At 44.3% G+C, this 23,463-nt stretch overlaps 1 protein-coding gene across 2 annotated transcripts in view; it reads right to left on the reverse strand.

Annotated features, from left to right (window-relative positions):
* Positions 1-23,463, reverse strand: part of ITGA9 (integrin subunit alpha 9) — a 332,993-nt gene that overhangs the window by 255,457 nt on the left and 54,073 nt on the right. For both annotated transcript variants that reach the window (XM_006124025.4, XM_075921785.1), the window contains exons 9-14: positions 17,359-17,496; positions 13,615-13,720; positions 11,342-11,436; positions 8,068-8,158; positions 6,665-6,710; positions 384-538 (exon numbers count right to left, since the gene is read on the reverse strand). In XM_006124025.4, coding sequence (XP_006124087.1) covers positions 384-538; positions 6,665-6,710; positions 8,068-8,158; positions 11,342-11,436; positions 13,615-13,720; positions 17,359-17,496 — 631 coding nt within the window. The remainder of the gene's footprint in view (positions 1-383; positions 539-6,664; positions 6,711-8,067; positions 8,159-11,341; positions 11,437-13,614; positions 13,721-17,358; positions 17,497-23,463) is intronic.

A 23,463-nucleotide genomic window follows, 5' to 3' on the forward strand; every position in this document is an offset into this window, starting at 1 on the left:
CAAAGATCTTTATAAATATTAAAGATACTTAAAAATATGTTTTATACCCATTGCATGGATGGATAAGCTGAGGCACAGTAAATCATTTGCCCAAAACAGCATGTGGTGTCAGCAATTAAACTGAGGAATCCAGGGGCAGGAAATAAGCGACCCAGGAGCTGGATGCAGTTAGCCAGGCTTAGCCCCCTGGTGAGCTGCTAGACACTTTATTTACCTGCACATCCACAGGTATGGCCATTCGCAGCTCCCGTTGGCCGTGGCTCTCCATTCCTGTGAGCCACTTACTGCCTATCCCTGCTGTAAACACACCTCACATATCACTAAAACCCAGCCACTCGAGCGTTCAATATGGACACGAGAACCGGATTATGGATGCACATTACCTATTTCTCCTGGAACATGTTTGCCATTGAAACGAAAGCAAACTGTGACATTGAGGCAGTTCACCTGCTGCAAGCCATCGTGGCACTGGGGAGCTGTGATATTGATGGAAACAGGCAGGAAAATGGAGATATCCATTGTAATGACAGGTCTAGACCTGGAGATCAATGAAGAAGCACAATTTAGTTTGACTTCAGAGGGTTCTTTCTCAACCAGCTGAAAACAAAGCAGAATTGGTGAATACTTAGTATCAAATAGATGTTAAGAAACAACATTGTGAAACTTAGAACAGATTTGGCACTCTTCTAGCACTTCATTCAGCCAGTGAAGGAAACCCATTTCCTACTATATCCATGGCAGATGGAAGACAACAATATCAGATTTATATTAATAAACTGTACTCTTAATATTGGAGCATATCATGAAGGACCAGATGTGACCAATAATAAATAATCTCTAGTCAAAGGTGTATAGAGACTTCATGATGCGTGGGGAGGGTAATGAGATTAGTGCATTAGAGATGGCAGACAATGACCTCAGAGAAAAAAGGCCTAGGGTGATGAGGAACGGGTAAGAGACGACTAATGCTCCGTATAATGCTTTTGCAGCAGTAGCCATTAAGCTAAACTAGGAAAAACAAAGGCAAGGTAATTTTTCATAGTGGTGCCAGATCCATTAGGCGTATTACGCTCACATCATTTTAGACATGGAAATATTCAGCTAATTCCCCCATATCATGCACTGACAATTTACAGTACTCCTTTGACTTCATCAAATTAAATCCTGACAGGTCCTCCTGTGTGTTATAAATGACAGCTTTCCACTTCTGCAGCTTATGACCTGGGCTGTTCCTACAGTTATTTCAGGTGAAAGAAGAGGACAGCCAGAGTCACATCACAATCACAGCACCGTTAGGGCGAGGTATTGGTTGTCTGTGCCACATGACACAGTAAGTGCAGATGGCTTGGAGCAAATGGTTAAGAAATCAAGGACCCATTTCTGCCATGAGAACCAATCTCAATGCAGGATCTTAGCCCAAGCACGCACAAACTGTTATTCTTAAGAGTTTTCAGTTCTGCAGATCTTAAGTATAAATACATTATTCCAAAGATAGCTCAAATAATAAACCTCCCACACACTCCAAAAATGTGCAGTGAACAGCAGATTCAGTTCTGAGGTGGGCTCAAGAGTGCAGTGCATAGAGCTGACTGCATTAAGTCTCCCTCTATAAGCCATTTACATTTGGGGGCTGTGGTATGTGGTAGAGGTTATAGGAACTTATCAATTAGATCAAGATCAACCCCAGTCTTTGATGGTAACTCCATCTCTCCACATAGTATCTGAAATGAACAATGGAAAAGATGACAGAAGAAGAAGATGATAGAAGAAGAAGAAAGTAAAGAGAAAAAGGAGAAAAGAGCAAACTTCCGGGATCATTTCACATCATGGAAGTGCCTGCACTCAGATGCTTGGGAAGGGGTAAAGTAGATTAACATGTTACTCCTATGGGGATTTTGAGCCAAAAACAATTTAAAATGATGCACACTGTATTTTAAAATACTGAAAATCGTATTTGTCAATAAATAAATGTGTCTCCAGTATGGCAGTGGGGAGTACCGGCCATAAGCTGCACTGAGGTGGGAGATTACCCTGAAGCTTCCACCTTCCTCAGTACCAGGACCTGAATCGGCAAGGGCTGGGCCTGTCCCACAAACACCCCTCCCCCACAAACACCGCTACCTAGTGTTGGTGGGCAGGCCCAGCCCAGCAGGATCCAAGTGTGGAGGGAGTGGGGTGTGGGGTGAGAGGGGTCTGTCTCAGTGAGAGATAGAGATTCATAGGAGTTCCCTGGGGGTTCCGGGTGCAGAGGCAGTGGGGCTCATACGGGGCATCCAGGTGAAAGTGGTTAGGTTCAGCAAGGGGGTGTCTGGGTGTGGAGAGATGGGGGCTCAGTGGGAGTGTCAGGGTGGGGGGAGCTCAGAGGGAAGGTCTGGATGCTGGGAGAATGGGGCTTGATGGGATAGAGGTCTAGATGCAGCTGCTTGGGGATCAGCAGGGTGCTGTCTGGATGTCGGGGACTCAGAGGGATCCAGGTATAAGGGGTAGGGCTTGTCAGGGTGGGGGTTCTCAATGGGCCTGCTTAACAGGGGGAGCCCCTGCTGCTGCTGAAACGGCTTCTAATGCTGGGCTCCCACTCCATGATTCACCTATTTTTCTCCATCCCCCTCATTCCCACATTCCCCTCCCCAGGCCATATCCCACCCCCATATCCACAGCCTCTTCCCCTCCCACCCACCCCCCACATTCCCCTTTTTTCTGCAGGGAAACATAGGAATTCTGCAGGAGAGGGGGTGTTTTCTACAGGCATGCGGTTAGGCAGAATCCTCCAGGGAGTAACTTGTATATTTTACCTAAATGCCCTATTTTGCAAGCTGTGCATGGCATGATGTCCTTAAAATTAGCCTAGTTAATGGGTATATATCAAGTTGCAATGCACACACACAGGCACCATCATCAGCCCCAAATCAAAGTGGCTTCCTCAAAAGCTTTTTAATTTCATTTGGCAAGACATATATTGTTTTTGGACAAAAGTCTTTACTAGAACAACTGGGTGTGGGGAGAGGGAGAGAGAAAGCCTTTTCCTTTACCCTAATCTGAATCCGAACAGTAAGCACAACATACTCCCTGACTGGCAGTAGCTGCAATTAATTAGCCTAGACACATGATTAGTCCATAATACACTAAGCTCTAAAGAAATAAACAGGCATCAATGTAGTGATTGAATTCAGGTTGCTACACTGCTGTGTATTTTCTTGGTGATTCCACGGGGAACCTTCCACCGTCAGGACTGGGTTGTGGGTGGCCTATGGGCATGGGCTGAGCTGTTCCGGATCAGGATTCAAGGTCAGAGATCAATGTGGGGCCAAGCCAGATTAAAACTACAAATAGAGAGTCTGTTACCAAATAGAGAATGTGAGGCAAGAATTGGGGATAGGCCTTGCCAGCATCTTTCACCAAAGTCAGCAATGGTCTTAAACCAGAGACAGTAAACCAAGATCAGGCTTGGGACCCCACCTAGGCCAAAAGCCAGGAGTCTGGGATTAAGACAAAATGCAGCCAGGAGCAGCAAATGGCATGTAATGCAAAGGCATGCTAGAAGTCCACATTGTTCAGTCAACTGCCTGAAATGGTATATATATATGTGGAGGGCCAGCCAATCAACAGAATCACAGAGGGCTGTTCCATATGCCACAAAAGGCAGAACTTCCTGCAGAGCTTAGTCTCTCAGTTCCTCGTGAAGGTGCCCATACCCAGACCTGTTATGGTGACAAGAAAATGGCACCTGCCTTAAAAACTGCAGCCCCTGCTTCTAGGCCCACGTGTTCTTATAGCCAGTTTCTCTTTTCACACAACCACTAAAGCAGCATAAGAGTTTGCACCTTTATTTCCTTTTCAAGCTATTTTAAGGATCAGAACTCAGAGACTCCATCTGCTGATGTTTCACACCATTTGATGGAAAACGTGCTGGCCTCCTCTGTTTGTCTGAGTAACAACACAATGTTAATGTTTCTCAAAGAATGCAGTACACCAGCACCATGAAGTCAACAGGGGCTTTAGTGCTGAGTTCAATGGGAACAAAAAGTAGGTCTTTCCTGTATCTAACAGGATACAAAGGGAGATAGAGTCATTCCACAATTCTTAATTATTTCCCTAGCCCCATATTTATTATATTAAAATGACCATTCCACAAAAGCTTCAATTGATTGTTCCATCTAGTTCTTGCCACTGTTGTGTTAGTAAACATTAGAGTGTTTATTCAGAATGTAGTTATTGGCAAAAACCGCCCAAAATATAAATCAGCATAAAAATAAAAACTACACTTCACTCTTAAAAGGGTGCCTTTCATCTGAGGAAGTTAAAGTACTTTGCAAAAAATTCATTCAGCTGTACTATATTCCTGTGAGGTACTGTATGTAAGTATCATGAACCCCATCTATAGATGGGGAAACAGAAATGTAAGCTCAGTTGAGTGGCGCAGGGTCATACGGGCTGGCTGTGTCTACACTGCACCCCTTTTCCAGAAAAGGGATGCAGATTAGACCAGTCGGAATTGCAAATCCGCGGGGGATTTAAATATACTTTACATGCTTCCGCTTTTTTCCAGCTTGGGGATAAGCCGGAGAAAAGCGCCAGTCTAGATGCGATTCTCCGGAAAATAAGCCGGAGGAACGAGGTGTACCGGTAGTTCGGAATAGGAAGCCTAATCCGAACTACCTAGTTCATGCCGCATGTAGCTGCGGGCACGGAGTCCGAACTAGCGGACATTTAAAAATGGCGGCACCCGGCAACATGCAAATGAAGCCCAGGAAATTCAAATCCCGGGCTTCATTTGCAACTCCGGTTGCCTACATTAACCACCCTAGTTCGAACTAGGGTGGTAGTGTAGACATACCCTGTACAGAGTTCCCACAGCAGTTCCAAGTAGAACAAATCTAACCTAATAAGCAATCTAATCTCTTGCCTCTTAATTTCTTTTCCAGTGATGTGTTATAGGTGTCATGTTCCATATTTAGAGATTTGGTAGAAACTTATATTAGCAGCAAACAACATGATTCTACCACTAGTTATCAAACATGAGCTTTACCCATCTCTCATTCTAACTACAACCACTTCCCTCTTCCTTTGTGTCAGCCTGATATTCACCTAGTGCCCCTCAAAGTCTACCCAACAAAATGCAGGGAAAAAACCCCCACATCTTCACTTGCCTCTGACTGTGTCAGCACCCTCCTTGTCCTAGCAGTGACTTGCAGCCTCCTGCCACATAAAGTTCAAATGACTCATCTTTGCTTTCAAAGCTCTGCTACGCCTAAACCTTAGTACTGGCCCTGCTACATCCCCTTCACTGTTCCAGTCTGTCATATCTTGTAGCTTTCCGCAGTCTCTACCATCAACAAACAATTTCATGCCACTGCATGCCACAAAATAACTGTCCAGAGCCTGCATGTATTGTAGCCTCGCTCTCCATGAAGATTCACTTTTTGCACTCTAATCTTCCAACACAGGTAGTCCCCAACTTATGCGGATCCGACTTATGTCGGATCCGCACTTGCGAACGGGGCTTTTCTCGCCCTGGAGCTCGCAGGCGGCGGGACCACCTAGAGTGCAGCAGTCCCGCCACCGCGTCCTCCGGGGCGAGAAAAGCTGCTCCGGGTCTCCCTGGTGTGCTGGTGGGGACTCCCCAGCACAGCAGGGAGACCCGAGCAAAGCCGCACAAGCGGCGGGACCCCGCTGCCCATGCGGCTTTGCTCCTTTGCCCCGGAGCAAAGCCCCAGAGGCGGGGGACCCCGCCGCCTGTGCGGCTTTGCTCGGGTCTCCCTGCTGTGCTGGGGGGGACTCCCCCAGCACAGCACGGAGACAGGAGCAAAGCCGCAGAGGCGGCGGGACCTCTGCGCCTCCGCGGCTTTGCTTGGGTCTCCCTGGTTTGCTGGGGAGGGAGAGGGCGCAGCTAGTGCGCCCCCCCTCCCCCCCCAGCAGACCAGGCTTTTGTTGCAGGACGCCTGGGGTAGAGCAGCTGGGGTGCTGCCGGGTTGGTCCTGCGGGGACCTACCCGGCAGTGCCCCAGCTGTTCTGTCCCAGGAGTCCAGATTCAGTCGCTGTTGAAACTGATCAGCGGCTGATTCCAGGAAGCTGGGGGCAGAGCAACTCTGCCTAGGGCTTCCTGTAGTCAGCAGCTGATCAGTTTCACCAGCAGCTGAATCTGGAGCCAGTTCCGACTTACATACAAATTCAACTTAAGAACAAACCTATATCCCTATCTTGTACGTAACCCAGGGACTGCCTGTACTAAGCTACATTCACACACCATCCACTGCTGCCCTCTTGCCCCATTTTATGTCTAAAAACAAAAGTCCGCACAAATTAATGTAACTATTTTAAACAACTTATCTTTCCAAAAAGGAATCACTGGTATGTGCATGTAACAAAAGCATATCTCAGTGTTTTACTTCTATACCCCAACCTTCCCAAACACTCATCCCCTTATATGACATCCCTTGTTGTGTCTCTAAATTAGATAATAAATTCTTTGGGGTTTAAAAGATATTTTACTTATTTTGTAAGGTGCCATCCACCCCTATTGGATACAGTATACAAAATAATCTAACTTGTTTCTTCTGATCATAATTAAGAGATAATAAAAACTATTGAAGGAAGACTGAGAAAGCACATAGCCAATAAACAGGAACCCAAAAAACATAATAAAGGAGGAAGTATTTGGTCTCACCTTAGAAGTATCACATTGTCAGACATGAAGGCCCCAATGGTCATATCTGAAAACAAAGTTTCATAATTTTTACTGTAACAATGGATTTTGAAGGACACAGAAACCAAATCCATGTAATCTCCTTTTTCAGCAATAAAATATGTTTTAATAAATACCATTTTTCTCCATTCCCAACTTAGTTCTGCCAATCAAAGCATCACTATGTTTGTTTTGCCTGCACTGGCACTGAGAATTGGCTTCCACAGGTCAATCCAGTTCTATTTGTTTGTATCATCATCAGATCACCTCAACTGTTTTCCATTAACAGAAATCACCCTCTAGAAAGTAACAACCTTCCTAGGAAGTTAAAATTCTCAACTTTGTTTCTCAGTCCTCTGCCAGAGATTCTAAACCCAGACAACTGAACTTCAGGTGTCTGTTTCAGGAAAGAAGTAGAGAATTAGAAGAAGGTCCAGAGAAGATTAACAAAAATGATTAAAGGTCAGGAAAACATGACCTATGAGGGAAGACTGAAAGAATTGGGTTTATTTAGTTGAGAAAAGAGAAGACTGAGGGGGAACATGATAGTAGTTTTCAAGTACCGAAAAAGATGTTATAAGGAAGTGGGAGAAAAATTGTTTTCTTTGACCTCTGATATTAGGACAAGAAGCAATGACTGCAGAAGAGAGGTTTAGGTTCGACATTATGAAAAACTTCCTGTCAAGGGCGGTTAAACACCGGAATAAATTACTTAGGGAGGTTGTGGAATTTCTGTCACTGAAGATATTTAAGGTTAAATAGACATCTATCAGGGATGATCAGGATCGGAGTGGGCGAATTCCGGCCCATGGGCCAGATCCAGTCCACAGGGTTAGTCCCTGGCAGGCCCCACCTCCATGTTTACCGTTGTCTCCACAGGTATCGGAGGATCGCAGCTCTGGTTGGCTGTGAATTGCTGTTTGCAGCCAATGCAAGCAACAGGAAGTGGCGTCCTGGTCCATGATGCTTCCCGCCACTCACAATGGCCGCGAACGGCAATTCACGGCCAACCAAAGCTGTGATCCTCCAATACCTACTGAGGCTCAGATAAATATATTGGCAGTGGCGCACCATGGACTAACCCAGTGGGCTGCCTTTTTTATTGCCCAACCCTGATCTAAATGGTGCTTGGTCCTGCTGTGTGGGCAGGGACCTGGATTTGATGACCTCTTGAGGTCCCTTTCAGTTTTAGTATTCTATGATTCTACGAGATACTCTAATCATGTCAGCAGCTTTCATTGAGAGAGGGAAGAGACAGACACCTATACGTTACGAAAGCTTTCCTGTTATCGAGTTGAAGGAACTGTAGTAAGCAATATGGGAACTAGTTCATGTGCTATATTTAGTTACTTCTTTTTGTACTGTTATAGTTGTAGTAAACATACCTGGATAACCATTTCCATCCATATCAACGCCTCCTGATATGGATTGGCCAAACATCCGCAGCATTGGGTTTATAGTTTGTCCAGAAAGTTTCTGCAACAGGTAGCATAAATATGGAATCACCAAAAGGAAGCAACATGGCTCTTTTCTCAGGGCCTGATTCTCATGTATGCTGAGACACCTTTTAACTGCCACAGAACTTTTAGACCCTGCCTTTTCAAACCATCATCCTAAAAACCTTGTTCATATGGGTAAGTCCCGTGAATGCTTATGTGAGTAAGTGTTTTCTGGTCTTGAATTGAGTTAAATGTTGGCGTTGATTAAAATAATGCATAAATTACAAATACACACAAAATTAACATATCAACTATATTCTTTAAGGAAGATAGGGCCTAATTTTGTATTCCACATAACCTTTTCCATCATCTGCACTCACGTAATTGAGGGTTATATAGAGCATCATTAAAAAATAATGGTTAATTTATTTGAAACATCAAATCCAATATAACCACTTACTCTAACAAAGTTTGGCAGTATGTGCAAGGTTAAAACAGGGGAGATTCATGGCCATATCCATTGGAAATTCTGTTTTTCATCAGCTATAATATAGTATTTCGTACCAGAGCTGATACCTTATCTCATTTCTGTCTTCCCAGAGGACTTCTTAAAAATCACTTAACACACAGGAACTTTCCTTATATCATTAGACTGGTAAATGTTTTATCTGGGGCGAATCAAGATATTAAAACCTCATCTTCCAGCCCAGCCAGATAAGCCACAGGCTCCTGTGTATTACAGTCTGATGCAAAAGAAAGAAGAACTGTGTTCAAAAAGGGATCTGATCACAGAAAGCTCGATGGAAAAGACTTATTACAGAGATGCTGCTGGTGCTTCACAGCCTTTTACAGGCTACAATACTTCCTCGACCAGCCCTTACAAGAACATTAATACTAGCCAAAATGTCACACAGGAAATTCATTGAAACAGAAAATTCAAAATCAATACATCAGCGGAAGAGGTCCTTTAAAATGAGCCTGTGATCCTATCAGAGGCAACAATGCTTTAAAACAAACAGAGCTACTCAAGGGCAGTTAACATTAGGCAACTGGAAGAAACCTGCCCCTCACATTACATTTACATCATAGAATGTGATTAAGTTTTTGGGAGGTCCCTAATAAGGTGGTAAATCCTGCCTACAGATATCCCACAGACATCTGCAGGCTATTATGATATAAATACAGAGGCATAATGCTGTTTTCCTCTAAATGGCATGAATGAAAACAGGAGGCCATGAAGCTTAGTGAGACAGTATTTATTCAACACATGCGTTATGTTGCAAGCCAATTAAGCTGCTTTTGCTCTGAGCCACCACTAAACTTAGGGCGAGTGAGGCTAGATATAGATAATGATTTAAAGGAGAAAAGGGAATAAAAAAGGGTGAAAAGTTATATGATGAGGGGCCACTTCCTCTCAGAGCTTGTTTAAAAGAGGAAATCCAGGGCATCTGGATCGCTTGGGGCATGGTAATAGGATACGCAGCCTTTCACCTCAAGGTGACAGGTTCAAACCCAGGCGAGGTAGGTAAGGAGGAAAAAAAACTGTAAGCTTTTAATGGCTGCTTGATGGAATCTCAGAAATGAATTAGTGGCTTCGGTCTATTCCCTGTGGAAGAGGAACCAGGATACACTGCAAAAGTACTGCCACAATCGGTATCCTTTTTGGCCATCTCAAATGAGAGGCCAAGGAAGGAAAGGGCACCAAGACAGCACAGCAGGTCTCCTTTAATCTTCTAGAAATGGTCTCTGCCAGGCAGGAACGAGGGGTGAGTATGTTGCATTTGTCAACTTTACTGAAGAGGGGGATAAGAGCTTCAATCTGCAGCACTGTCAATTTGTCTTTTTAACACACTAATTTCCCTCACGAAAGAAAAAAAGCAATCTCCAATTCTAGACATGCAGGAGCTTAGATGCCCAGAGCCTCCTACCAAATGAGAAGAGCACCACTTGCAGCAACTACTGCTGAGAAGAAAGGGCAAAGATGAACTATACGCCACAAATTATCACCTTTCTGAAGTATTCTAGATCAGTTTCAACTCTCTTTGTAAAACCTTATGCGTACCGTACAGATAATAAAAGGCAGAAGGATTAATCCCTTGCAGTCTATTAAAGATCTCCATTATATACTAAATCCTTTACTCTGCTTACATTGGTTTACGAGGCTAACTCCCAACAACAAACCAAAATATTTAAATCAGACCTTCAAACAGCCTAAATAGAGGGGTAAAAAAATTCTGTCTTTGCAAAAGCTTGTTTGACAAATATTGGAGACTAAGGAGCATGGTTTAATAGGATAAATGGGATATCATCTTCTTAATTCCCACGCCGCAAAGACTAAATTACTCTGGAATTATATTCAATGTTTCAGGGCCTATGTGGTATAGGTAGGCAGTTTTTACTTCACTGTGGTCTGGTAAAGCAGAATCTTGAGACAGCCTTCCTGACACCTCCTACTGGGAGGAGGAGCTATGTGTGTTTCCACAGAGTAGTCGTGTGTGTTTCCTCAGAGTAATCATGTGTGTTTCTGCAGAAAGAGTCCCTAGAATCTTTTCCTTCTCACTCAGCCTGGTCCTGCTGCAAAGAAAGCAGTGCCAAGCTTCTCCCACCCTACAGAAGTCTGCCTGTGTTTGTCCTTTTTGACGACTGCTGTCACTGAAATACCCCCATACCGAGGGTACATCTACACAGTCACGCATAGCTCAAAATAAGCTACACGACTTGAGCTGCACAATTTGAGCTATGCAAATTGTCTACCCAGTGCCAAATTTTAAAATAGAGTGCTATTCCAGAATCTTCCTTATTCCTCGTGCAACAAGGTTTACAGAATCCAGAATAAAACACTCGTTATTTTGAATATATTCCAAAATAGCACCAAGGCTCCAATAGTATTCCAAGGCTCCATCTCCATGGGAAAGGAAGCTACATCTGAGAACTGTATTAAAACATGGTTCAAAAAGAGTGTCTCATACTTACCAGTTCTGGAATTATTTGGATGGCCAGAGATGAAGGGGACAAATGTCATTATAAACTATGTGCAAAACACAACATTGAAATCTCAGCTCCTACCTAAACTCAGATATGGTGTATGAATTGATGCAGACTACACATACAGAGAAACACCAGCTATAAAAGAAGAGCAAATCACACAGTGCAATGAGGAGTGTCTCCATGTTTTACCCTACATTTGGCAAGATCAGACAGAGCGACTCAGACAAATTACCATAGAGTACTGCAGAACAATGCCACCAGCGTCGCCATGGTAGATATACACCGCTCCTATGTAGTCATCCTCCTTTGGGGCCCCAATGGCAACATCTGCATATGTAAGACAATGTGAATTGAAAAAATATCACAACCCTTTCCCTGTACACTCTTCCCAGGTGATACTTTAATAGAAGCCCCCTAGTTCCACGCTGAAACTCATCATGAGAAGGAGGATCATGGATCACTCTTGTCAGCTTAGCTACAAACAGTTGCCCAGTTTAATGCACAGCTTGTGTAAAGAAATTCCTTTTTAATGTATACATATTTTGGCATCTAATAAGAAGCACGTCTCTTAGCTATACAAATGTATTTGCACCCATCAGCCTGCTCAAAAAGGCAGCCCTTTCATCTGACCAAGGCAGGGTGGATCAGCATTGCACAGCAAGACACCACTGGCAAAGGGAACACAAGCCACTCTGCACTGTCACAATTGTGTTTGAAATGCCACGTTTCCAAAGTCAAGTTAGATCAAGTGGGTTGAATTTCAAATAAATATGGAAATGAAAGGGCTGCTGAGTGCCTGGGAGGACGTATATTCAGACACACATGATAAACCCTTTTGAAGTCCTTAGTCTACCAGAAATCTCTGCAGCCAACTTGCTGGTGTCAACACTCCATTCTCGCCTATTGTTATCACCGTGTGCGTCCTTGTACAAGACAGCCCATGACAGAAACTGGATTGTAGGGGACTGGATTGTAGGCAAGTGACAATAAATAGAATTTACAATAGGAGGCAGTAAGAACTACCTGTTAAATGTAACTTCTGATAAGAAGCCCCAGTTACAACAATAAATGGGATATATTTGATTTTGATATGAGAATGGCCCTGAGACAGAAGATGCCAAATATTGCACAAAAGATGATGTGTTGTTTTTATTTAGGGAAAACCTAAGAGTAATTAGTAAGACACATATAATGGAGTTTTTTAAAAAAACCAAAGAAATCAGACCAAATGTCCAAGATTGGCCAAAGTTACCCAGGTATTACTCATATTGAAATCAATAGGAATTACACACATGTTGGGTACAACAAGTAGTCCTGCAGCACTTTTAGGTCTGAAATAACTTACCTTATTTTGAAATAACTATCAGAGTGTCCATAATACCAAGCACACTAGATCGAAATAAGGGGCTGGTTATTTTGAAATAACAACTCCTGCTTTCCTTGGAGAATAAGCTTATTTCAAAATAGTTATTTCGGGAGTTATTTCAAATTTAGTTATTTCAAAATAATTTCCCAGTGTAGACATGCCCTTAGGGTATGTCTAGACTTCATGGCTCCATCGACGGAGCCATGTAAACTAGTTTACCCGACATAGTTAATGAAGCAGGGATTTAAACAATCCCCACTTCATTAAAATAAAAATGGCCACCGTGCTGTACTGACAATCAGCTGATCCGGCACAGCGCGGCAGTATAGACGTGAATCGGTCGACAAGGGAAACTTTTGTCGACCGCTCCTGTAAACCTCGTTTCACGAGGCATAAGGAAGCAGTCGACAAAGGTTTCCTTTGTCAACCGATCTGCGTCTAGACTGCCGCGCTGTGCCGGATCAGCTGACTGTCGGCACAGCGCGGTGGCCATTTTTATTTTAATGAAGCAGGGATTGTTTAAATTCCCGCTTCATTGATGATGAAGCGTCGACGGAGCCATGTAGTCTAGACATACCCTTAGAGACTAACAAAAATATTACTATCATGAGGTTTCATGGATAAAACCCACTTTATCGGATGATGAGCTGGAGTGGAAATAACAGAACCAAGATATTTAAAAACTGGTGTGGGGGGAGTAATATCTGTCAATTGTAGGACCAGTGCTAATGAGGCAATTTAAGTGGGCTGGAAGTGTCTCCTTCTTAGCTTTTGATGTAAAAATGCAGTTTAGAGGCAGGGGAGACTGGCTTTATAATGCAACAGCCAGTTAATGTCTTTGTTCAAGTGAGATATTTTTACCCGTGTTTGGTTTAATCAGTAAAAACATCTTTACCAGAAAGTGGCACCTAGAACATGGTTCACCACAGCATTACTCCAATCTAAAGAGGAGATAATTTCCAAAGGAGTAATGCTGTGGTGAGTCAGGCCATGTATTTAAAAGATGTTCTGAGGAGGATTAGAATGATAATGTTTCCACTTCTACTGTGAAATAGGATTTGAAGTAAAGTCCTTGTAATAAAATAAAAATCCCCATATTTGGTTAGAAACAGAACATGGCAGAATGGAAATGCACTGACCTGAGTATCCATCATCATCAATATCTCCTAGGGAGGCCATGCTTTCCCCAAAGTGTGCATTGTAGGCATTGTCACCGTTCAGAACAGGCTGCTCTTCCAGGACTCCCTAGCAAACAGGAAATAGGACAGGCTAAGAAAAACAGAGTGAGCACAAAAAGCCACAGGGACTCCCAGATGAAACACACACTTCAGGAAACACCTGGGGCTGAGCGACAGTGTGACTTTTGCATGGCTATCAAAGCCTCTGTGATGCAGCTTACCTGGGTATATAAAACAAAAGGGTTAAGCACCATCAAACCAGCCCCCAAAGTGGTTTGAATTAGCCAGGCAAGACATGCCGCAGGCCAAACTCCTTCACCACATATCATAATTCAGGACACTGTGTTTTACAGGAAGCCCCACATATGAGAGTTTGCATGAAGAGCCCGGGGTTTTTCATGTCTGTGGTTAAACAGGCACCAATTAAGTGGCTTGTGAGTGAAAGTGCTAACAGCGCCTCTGCACTTAGAACTGAAGTGGCTAAGGAAGGAGTGTGTGTTTTTAAAACCATCCTAGTATCACCTATAACTTAATTCTCAGTGCTCCAAAAATCCCCCAGTGATGACCTCACCTCACCTTCATTAAGCAGAAAGTTAAGAATTCTGGGTGGGATTTTCAAAAATGCCCAGGGTTGATCTAAATCTGCTCCCTTTGAACTCAGTGGGAGTATGGTTAGGACAATACTAACTGTTTTATGAGGATTCCAATTTGTCTTTTTATACCCAGGAAAAGGCACCAATATGATTCATAAAACTAATGTACCATCAATAGTTTGATACCTACAATAGAGGCTTAAACAAAGACCTTAACTGGATTACCCACTACATTCCACATCCTAATGACATAAAAGGCCAAACAGCAGGTACTTAAGAGTACTTAGAACTCTATCAGCTTCATTTAGCAAGGAAACTCTAATTGACTATTCTTTTCCCATTTTTTTGTCTTTTCCTTTCCCTTACCATCCCTTCTCATTCTCTGTTATTTATTTGGAACTTGGATGCCTTAAACTCCATCTGAAGAAGTGGGTTATGCCCATGAAAGCTTATGATACCAGCTACACTTTTTGTTAGCCTCTAAGTTGCTGCAGAACTATTTGTTGTTTTTCAATTTTTTTCTATTACAAAGTAACACAGCTACCCCTCTGAAACTTTCCATACACTAAACACCACTATTCAGTTCTTGTCCTGTCGGCGTGTTGTATCCAAAGACTGCAGTCATGAATCAGGACTTCCTCAGCCAAAACTCCCACTGAATTTTGCAGAAGTGTTTAGCAGCAATGTTTAGCAGAGTTAAATTCAGAGCACAGTGTGCCTGTGGTGACACTGCAGGATTTGTGCTACATAATTTGAACACTTCTAAGCTCTGGCTTGCAGCAGTGCGCATCACTGTAGTGTTACTAGCACAGACGCTTTAAGCTGGCAGGAGAGACTTCTCCTGTCGATTCCATTACTCCATCCCCATGAAGCAAAGGGAGCTGTGCTGGAGGGAGATAGCTGACCACAGTTCACACCACAGCTTAGATTGGCGTAACATACGCTGCTCAGGATGGGCAAAGAGTTATTCATACCCCTGACTGTCATAACTTATACCAAAGCAGTACTGTGCATATCGCCCGAGACACTGCATGTCAGAAAGCAAAAAATGGAATAGGAAATTGACAAATAAAGGACAGCTAGAGTCAATGAAATAGAGAGACAGAGAAAGCCCAGAACAAACTGACGTTTGCATTCACATGCCAACAGATGTCTCATAGGTTTGGCAATTCACACTCACCCACTTTCTAGCCAAACTCCTCTGAAGGAGCTTTAATTTCTTCCAATATACCCACAAGAGGAAAGGAACATTTCCACAAGAAAACAAAACTTAATCACTGAAGCCAACTTCAAGAGCCCATCTCAAGTGTTCAGATCTCCTCCCCCCCCCCCATTTGTGAATGAGGGCAGAAAGTAGTCTTTTTCTTGGCTGCAGGGAGCTGCTGACATTAAGAAAATCCTACATGGTGAAGTTGGGTCATAAAGGGGAGGGAAAAGAGTACAGTTTTGTATATGCTACTTGTTTCTTTACCGTACATACTGCCAGTGATTAGATAGAAGTTTATCAAATCTACCATACTGCTGTATATGCATGTATACAGTAATACTCCTCATGCCATCAGGGTTAGGTAAGTGCTGCCTGAGTGATGTGGGAGAGATAATTGAAATGGAGTTGTTCTAGTATCCATAGCACACAAAAAATACCCAATCCTACAAACAGTTAGTCATGTAAATTTACTTCACATGGGCAGCCCTAGTGAAGCCAAGGTTGAAGGAAGGAGCAACTGCTTCTAGCACCTCGAGCTAATTTTTCTAATACAGATTGAACCTCTCTGATCCAGCACCCTCAGGACCTGACAGGTGCCCAACCAGAGAATTTGCAGAAACATGGGGAGGTCAATATTGTCTAGCAGCATTACCAACACTTCCGCTGCTTCCTGAGCCCTTAGAAGACATTTAAGGGTAAATTAGAGCTAAAAAACAGCACAGAACACTGAGAGCCAGGGCTGGTGGCTATAAATAAACTTTACATGACTGCAGGAAACTTAGCCACACCCATGATAAGTGGACATCCAGATAACTATAAGCACGCTAGACCACATATGAAGCTAGACCAGAGAATGCCAGACAAGAAAAGTTCAACCTGTACATCATTTATAGCTCCAATCACTTTTTCACCATGAGCTCTTTGGGGGAGGGTTGGTCATATACACTAGGCATGACAGCAGCTAGCACAATGAGATCCCAATGTGGTTGAGCTCTAGGCACCACTGCAATCAAACACTGAATAAGCAGAAGAGCCAAGTGGAGAAAAAAAGAGGGCTCATTTCAAGAATTGTTAATTGGCAACTAAACTAAACCAAATACAAGTCTGGTTTATTTCTCACAGTCCACAGCACTTGTAAGCACATTTTATTTGCAGCAAAAATGTATTATTAAAGTTATAAAAAGAAAGTTCATGTGATCCCAACAGCGCTTCTGCTGAAGCCAATGAAACATCTCCCACTGACTTACAGGAGAAGCATTGAGTTCCCTGTGTAAAAAAAAATTAGCTCAGTTCTTAAGAGTAAATTTTAAAAAGGCACTTTCACACACACATTTTTCCCTGAAAAAATACATATGCCTCATTATCTTTTACACACTTTGTACTAGTAATTGTCTTTGCTAATCTGGGAAGTCCAAACTCAGATTAAACGAAGACTACAGTTGTACAATGTGAAATTCAGCAGGTTCAGTTGAAGGGGCTTTCTGCCATAGGCTTTCAATAAATAGTATCAGATAATAATACACATTTATTCATTGGTTTCTCTTCACAGGGGTTCTCAAGTCTCTGTTTTGTTCTGAGTTGTGGGTTTGAATGAGTATCCAAAATACAAAGCGTAACTCTGGTCAAATCTGCTGGTTTCTACTTGAATTTGACATCAACCTCATGCAAATCCACCAATACCACCAAGTTTCAACATAAAACTAGAATTTCTCCCAAGTTTTCTCAAGAGTCACGACATTTTCATGACCAGAAGCTGACTCCAGAGTTTGTAAGAAACCATGATACCAGATGAATTTTGCCTGAATTCATGTTTTGTTGGAAACACCCACATATGCACCAAATTCCATTTTAAACCACAGTTGAACTGACCATCTTTCCACATGCTCATCCACTTCACATACTCACATTTCCTCTGTTGATATAGACTGTGACTTGACCCTCATCCCTGATCTCAGAAAACATGGGTGCTCCAACCAGCAGGTCTGAAAGTCCATCCGAGTTCAGATCAACTGCACATAAGGAGGAGCCAAAGTAAGAGCCCATCTGTAACCAAGCCGAGTCACAACAAAGCATTCAGTATCTGCCCACACACAGGAGGAAATCATTTATTTTTTTTTAAATATCAAGTGATGAGTTGCTGCTTTGTCTCACACTAGCATCCAGTCCTAAGGAGAAATCTTAGAGAATTTTTTGGCAAGCATTAGGCACTTTACTGTTACAGCTCAGATGTTTTGTAAAGGGGATAAAACTCAGATCCCAAGACACACTTAAAAGAGGCACTAAGCGGCCTTACTTTAGAATAGCATTTGCTTGGCAAATGTCTTAAAATGTAGAAGAGAATTGACAGCCTGGGTCAAGATTTTCACAAGTGGCTAATGACTTCTCACTTGTTAGACTTCCCACGTGTGGGAAGCCCAATGTCACAGAACTCAGCACTTGCTAAAATCATGCCACTCTGGACTCACTCGCTTCATTAAAATAAACATGGCCGCCATGCTGTGCCGACAATCAGCTGATCCAGCACAGCGCGGCAGTCTAGACGTGGATCTGTCGGCTGGGGAAGCCTTTGCCGACCGATCCTGTAAACCTCGTTTCAGGAGGCATAAGGGATCGGTCGGCAAAGGCTTCCTCAGCCAACAGATCCACGTCTAGACTGCTGCGCTGTGCTGGATCAGCTGATCGTTGGCACAGCGCGGCGGCCATGTTTATTTAATTGACTATGTCGGGTAGCCTAATCTACATGCCTCTGTCGGCAGAGGCATGTAGTCTAGACATACCCCAAGACACTGTATTTGACAAGTTTTGAAACTGAAAGATTGGGAAACACAGCCCCAGAAGATTGTAGAATAGACTCTCCAAACCAGAATCTCGTGCCCCACTGCAAATGTCTGGACTCTGTCCTGCATCACACCAGGCCTCTTAGGTCAGTGGTCCCTGCTAAAGGCATGAGTCACAGTCAAGCAGGGTCCCTAGCCCAACTCAGATTAATTTCCTTGTGGGTATAAGAGGGGCTTGACCCCGAGTGTGAGCCTGTAGTTAGTGTGTTGTGTTGAAATATCCATACAACCCTCCATCTGCTAGCCAGCCAGCCTAAGGTCAGGCTGTGATCCTGATTACAGAATTGCCATTGGTTTCAGCAAGTTTCATGCAACAAACTTGCAGAATCAAGCCCTAAAAATGTACTCGCTTTCTGTCTACAATGAACACTATCAGGCTGGGAGATTTAGAAAAGATAGAATGAAAGACCTAGGTGTATTACCAGATCTATTCCAAATAACTATTATTGTGTGACATTAAATACTAACACCCTATTAAACCACATCTAAAATTTGACTTAAATAAGAAGTAAGGAAATTGAAAGTGAAAAACAGACACTGTCCTTAGTTCATCCAACTGGCCAAGATAAGCCAGTGCATGCTCAGAGGGCATAGTTATAGCTCATCTACTAGTGCACTGGAGTGGGCAAAGGAACCTCTACACGCCAGATCTAGCCCGCCATGTGGGTTGATCCAGCCTGAGGAAGTCCTGCTGCTCCCCCGACCCCGGATCCTTGTGATGGGGGAGCACGCGGTGCTTAGAGTCAACCAGTGTTCCTGCGCAGCTGCACACTAAAAATTTTAGGTCCACCTATGTCATTTTAAGAGCTGTGCAGCAACACTCCTTCCTCACCTTCCTGCTGGGATGGAAGCTGAGCGGTGGCAGCAGCAGCTGGTGGCCTGGTGGGTTCCTGGCGGTGGGCGGCTGTGCTTTTGCTCCACCTGGAGCCGGGGCACGTGAGGTGATGCTGTTCTGATGAGGCTGCCCTAGCTGGAATGGGCCTTGTGAGGCTGCTGCTTTACTCCAGCTGGAGTCGGGGCCGCCCATGGTGCTATTTTTAGTACCCAGATCCCGCAGGGACCGCGGTACTAAAAATAGCACCACAGGCAGCATCTGCTCCAATCCTTGCATGCAGTCCTGCCCCAGGAGCAGCTGGGGCCAGGGCTATGGGAGCTTCTGGGGCCCGGGGCCATGGTACTAAAAACAGCACCGGGGCCCCAGCTCCAGCCCCCACAAACTGCTTTCCATATTGAATGTAAAAAGTTAGGGAAGGGGCAAGGGGAGATCTAAGAGGAAGGTGGGTAAGGAGAGGAAGGGGCTTGTGCTTAGAGCAGAGGAGGGAGCCAGGGCAGGAGAAGAAAGGAGAAGGCACCAAAGGTGGATGAGAAACAAATGCAAGGGGGCCAAGAGGAGACAACAAGGAGAAAGGGTGGGAGGAAGGATATGAGGGAAGCTGTCAGTGGGAGGTAGGAGAAAGGAAGGGACAGGGTGATTTTGGGAGAGGGGAGGGACTATGGAGGCAAGAAGAAGGAAGAGGAGAGGGGAGAAGTGGGTGCCAGGAGAAAAGGAAATGAAAGGAGGGTGAGCATGATGAAGGCAGGCAATGGAGCAAGTCATGTGTCAGAGCTCAGAAGGGCATAAGAACTGGGACAGAGGGTGGTGAGGGGGTGGGCACCAGGGAGTAAGAAGGAAAGGAGGGCAGGGACAGTGAGGGAAGGGGGAGGCACCAGGAAGGAGCAGGGGTAAGGAAAGGTGCAGGTGCCAGGGTATTGTCGGGAGTGGGGGGGAAGCAGAAGGGCAGACACATGGAGGGAAAGGACAGGCACCAGAAGACAGAGGAGAGAGGCAGGGCAGGTGGATAGAGGAATGTGTTAGAAGGAATGGGAAGGGGTAGCTACAGATGATCAGTGTGGGGCTAGAAGAGGGGTGGGCACAGGGGGAAGAGAAGGGTTGGTGCAGGGGTCAAAGAGCATGGGGAGGGGGGCAGGTCTCCAAAGGGAGTGAGAAGGGCAGGAGCCAGGACAGCATAGGAGGGTGAGGGGTGGGGGGGGCAGCAGGTACCAGATGAGCAGATGGGGAAAGGGGAGGGTGGGAGACATGGCAACAGAGGGAGAAAGGGAGAGGTTTATAAGATATTTATTAATAACTTGGGTGCCACAGTGGCACACATCTGAACAAAAGCACAAAAACTCAATACTGGTGCACAAGACAAAACTCACTCCACTCCTGGGTGGAAAATCTTAGAGTGAACACTGGAGTTAACTGCCAGGGTTGACTCCAAAACACTGCGCATCAGAGAGCAGAGAGTGAGAGACTTTGCGCTTTCCCCCGGCCCCAGGCCAATCAGGGCCTGTGGGAGGAAGGAAGTGCACAAAGTCTCGTCTCCTCACCCTGCAAGGGGCTCGGGACTGAGAGTCAACCACCAGCTGCTGCTCAGGTGACTGTAAGCACAGCGCTCCCTTGCAGGGTGGGGGCAGACTTCACGTGCTTCCACTGCCCCCAGACCCTGATTGACCTGGGGGCAGGGGAGGGAGCATGCAATTCTCCCAATGCCAGGGGTGCGGGCACCTACAGGGAACAGACAGATGTTCAGAACAGCTGGTGGTTCTCTCAGGGAGAGCGGGGGGCAAAGACTTCATGCACCGCCCCCCCTCCATCCACAGACCAATCAAGGTCTGTGGGCAGGGAAGCATGTAAATGTTCTGGCCCCAGCCCTTCCACCTGAGGTCCCACCACTTCCGGGCTGGCCTGGGGCCACTTCAAAAATTTCTGAAGTGGCTCCTGGCCAAAAATTATTGCCATCCCCTGTACTAGTGCGTACCTCCAAATGTCTCATTTCAACAGATATCACAAATTTTAACCCAAAAGCCATCTGCTTTCCACATTAATCTGCTCACCCTGCACTTTTAACGTTGCCAGTTGTTTACATCAGAAATGGAGAAGCACGAAATTGAGGTTACAAAGTTATTTACTTGTTTTTTAAGTACGCCTCTCACAGTATATGCCATACTGCATGTTTTTAAGGGTTCATTTGGGGGTTTCATCACACTCTGAGTCCTACATTTGTGCCTTGACACATTAAGGTGTATGAAGCAGAGCTCTAGACAGTCTGGGGGTATATCCAATACAGCTACTGTGAGCATGCTGCCCAGCACAGATACCCAGTCCTGTACTAACACTGCTCCAGATGGCACGCTAAAAACAGCAGCATGGCTATGGTGGCGACTCAAGCTAGATGCCCAACTATAAAACCCATTCAAACGGGAGCAGCCTTAGTGCTATTTTTAGCACATTAGTTCAAGCTGGACTAGCCCCTGCCTGTCTGTCTGTGCCGGGAAGCCCGCTCCCAGCTGCTGGGTAGATATACCGGTAGAAATGACAGGAAACAGGCAGCAACCACTCTAGTCTTGAAGATGAGAATGTAAGATTGCATGATCTGTTTGGAAGCCATAAGGACAGTGGGGTGAGCGAAGGATAGCATTACAGTGTGTAACTCAGAGTTGTGTGTCTATGTGAGTTCAAGGACAGATCTTTACCATTATCTGACTCACTAGTTATTTTGTAGTTGAATTCCCCCTGGGATTTTTGTTGTTTATTTTTTTTAATCCAGTAATGTTTTAAAACTAAATTCTCATGGGCAGAGACTCTGAGTTATGAAAAACATGCCAATATGTATTCAGGCTGTTATTTACCCAACTGTGCAATGTGGGTGAGTTCATGTTACTGTGAGAACCTTACATTTCTGCCTGTGTTTTTATTTGTAACCACGTGTTTGCATTAACTCTTTTCCATAGCTGATTTCGAAACCTTTTACCCTTAACAAAAGAAGAGGGGAAAATGGCCTGAACATTATGTTAAGCATGCTTGGGATATAAGAGGTGTGAATTCATACCTTTGGTGCTAAAACAGTGTTTGGTTGGATTTAGTTTCCAGCAATACTCATTAACAGAGCAGTGCACATCAAATTGCATTTCACCTTGAATGCATTTGTTATTTTTTTTCAAAAATTACAGATTTTACAAGAAATGAAAAATGCAGCACATGACACTTTAGTGTTTATATTCTTCAATGATTTGTAAAGAGGTGCAGTTATTAACAGTATTTATAATTGGGTACAGTGAACAATATTCCACTAATTTCTTTCATCTGTGTACAGAACAAACTGTTATGTGCACCAATGCATGTGCAGATGTGCACCATTAATAGAAAACCATGCTGCTGGCTGTGTTGGTCAGCTGTGGGTGCTCTGCTCTGGTCAGCTGAGCAACATTTGATTCTCTTCTAGGCAGCCACCTAACCGCACAGCTTACAGGGAACGTTAATGAGACTGAATTAAGAAAACAAAAGTTTTGGCTGAGTAGCCAGAAAACTCCCTGACAGTTCTGTGTGTGTTGCACTCAGAAAGAGCAGCACAGAAATTTGAGATGGAAAAAACCTGTCAGTGGAAAGCAAAATAGTGGAGGCCTAAGAGACACTATCACCACCTATTCACCCTGGGGATTTTCTCCTGTCCCTGGTGTTTAAGAACTTTCTATAGAATGTGTTTATGATTCATTGAGACGTTAACAAAGTGTCCCAAAGACAGGCTGATAAACTCAACTAGTGTAGCCAAATTCAATTAGTATTATATATTAAGCAGGGTCTGGGTCTCTTTTAGAGCCTGAGTCCATTCTGTGCCTGCCCTCTGACTATGAGAAAAAAAGCGGTTCCTTCTAGGCAGCCATAAACTAGGCCGAGAGGCTCTTCCTCAGGGTTTTATCCCTAAGTAAAGCACATTCCTGTTATTACCTAAAGCTGGATCTGCTGTGCATTTGTTTGCCAATCACCGCCACGGCTCCTGGTCGAGGAGAAGGTGCACTTCTCCCTGCCCCAGTATGGCCTCACACAGGGAAGTGGGGTTTGACTAGTTCTGCCAGAATGTTAAAACAAAGGACCAAGGTTAACTCTAAAGAACAAATCCTCAGACTACCACCCAGAGTAGACGCAGGGAGGGAAAAGGAAAACAATCCTTCCTCAACAGAATGGAGGTGGTCTACAGCCCACTACTATAACCCTGATGTGCCCTCCTCTTCGGAGGGATAGGAAGAGAAAGTCTGGCCATATAAGAATCAGTTGCTATACAGGTTTTGCCTTTTTCCTTGTTTGTCCTCCACAGTTTTGTAGAACGCCCAAAATCTTGCACTTCAGCACAGA

This window comes from Pelodiscus sinensis, chromosome 2, assembly GCF_049634645.1.
Source record: "Pelodiscus sinensis isolate JC-2024 chromosome 2, ASM4963464v1, whole genome shotgun sequence".
Lineage (NCBI taxonomy): Eukaryota > Metazoa > Chordata > Testudines > Trionychidae > Pelodiscus > Pelodiscus sinensis.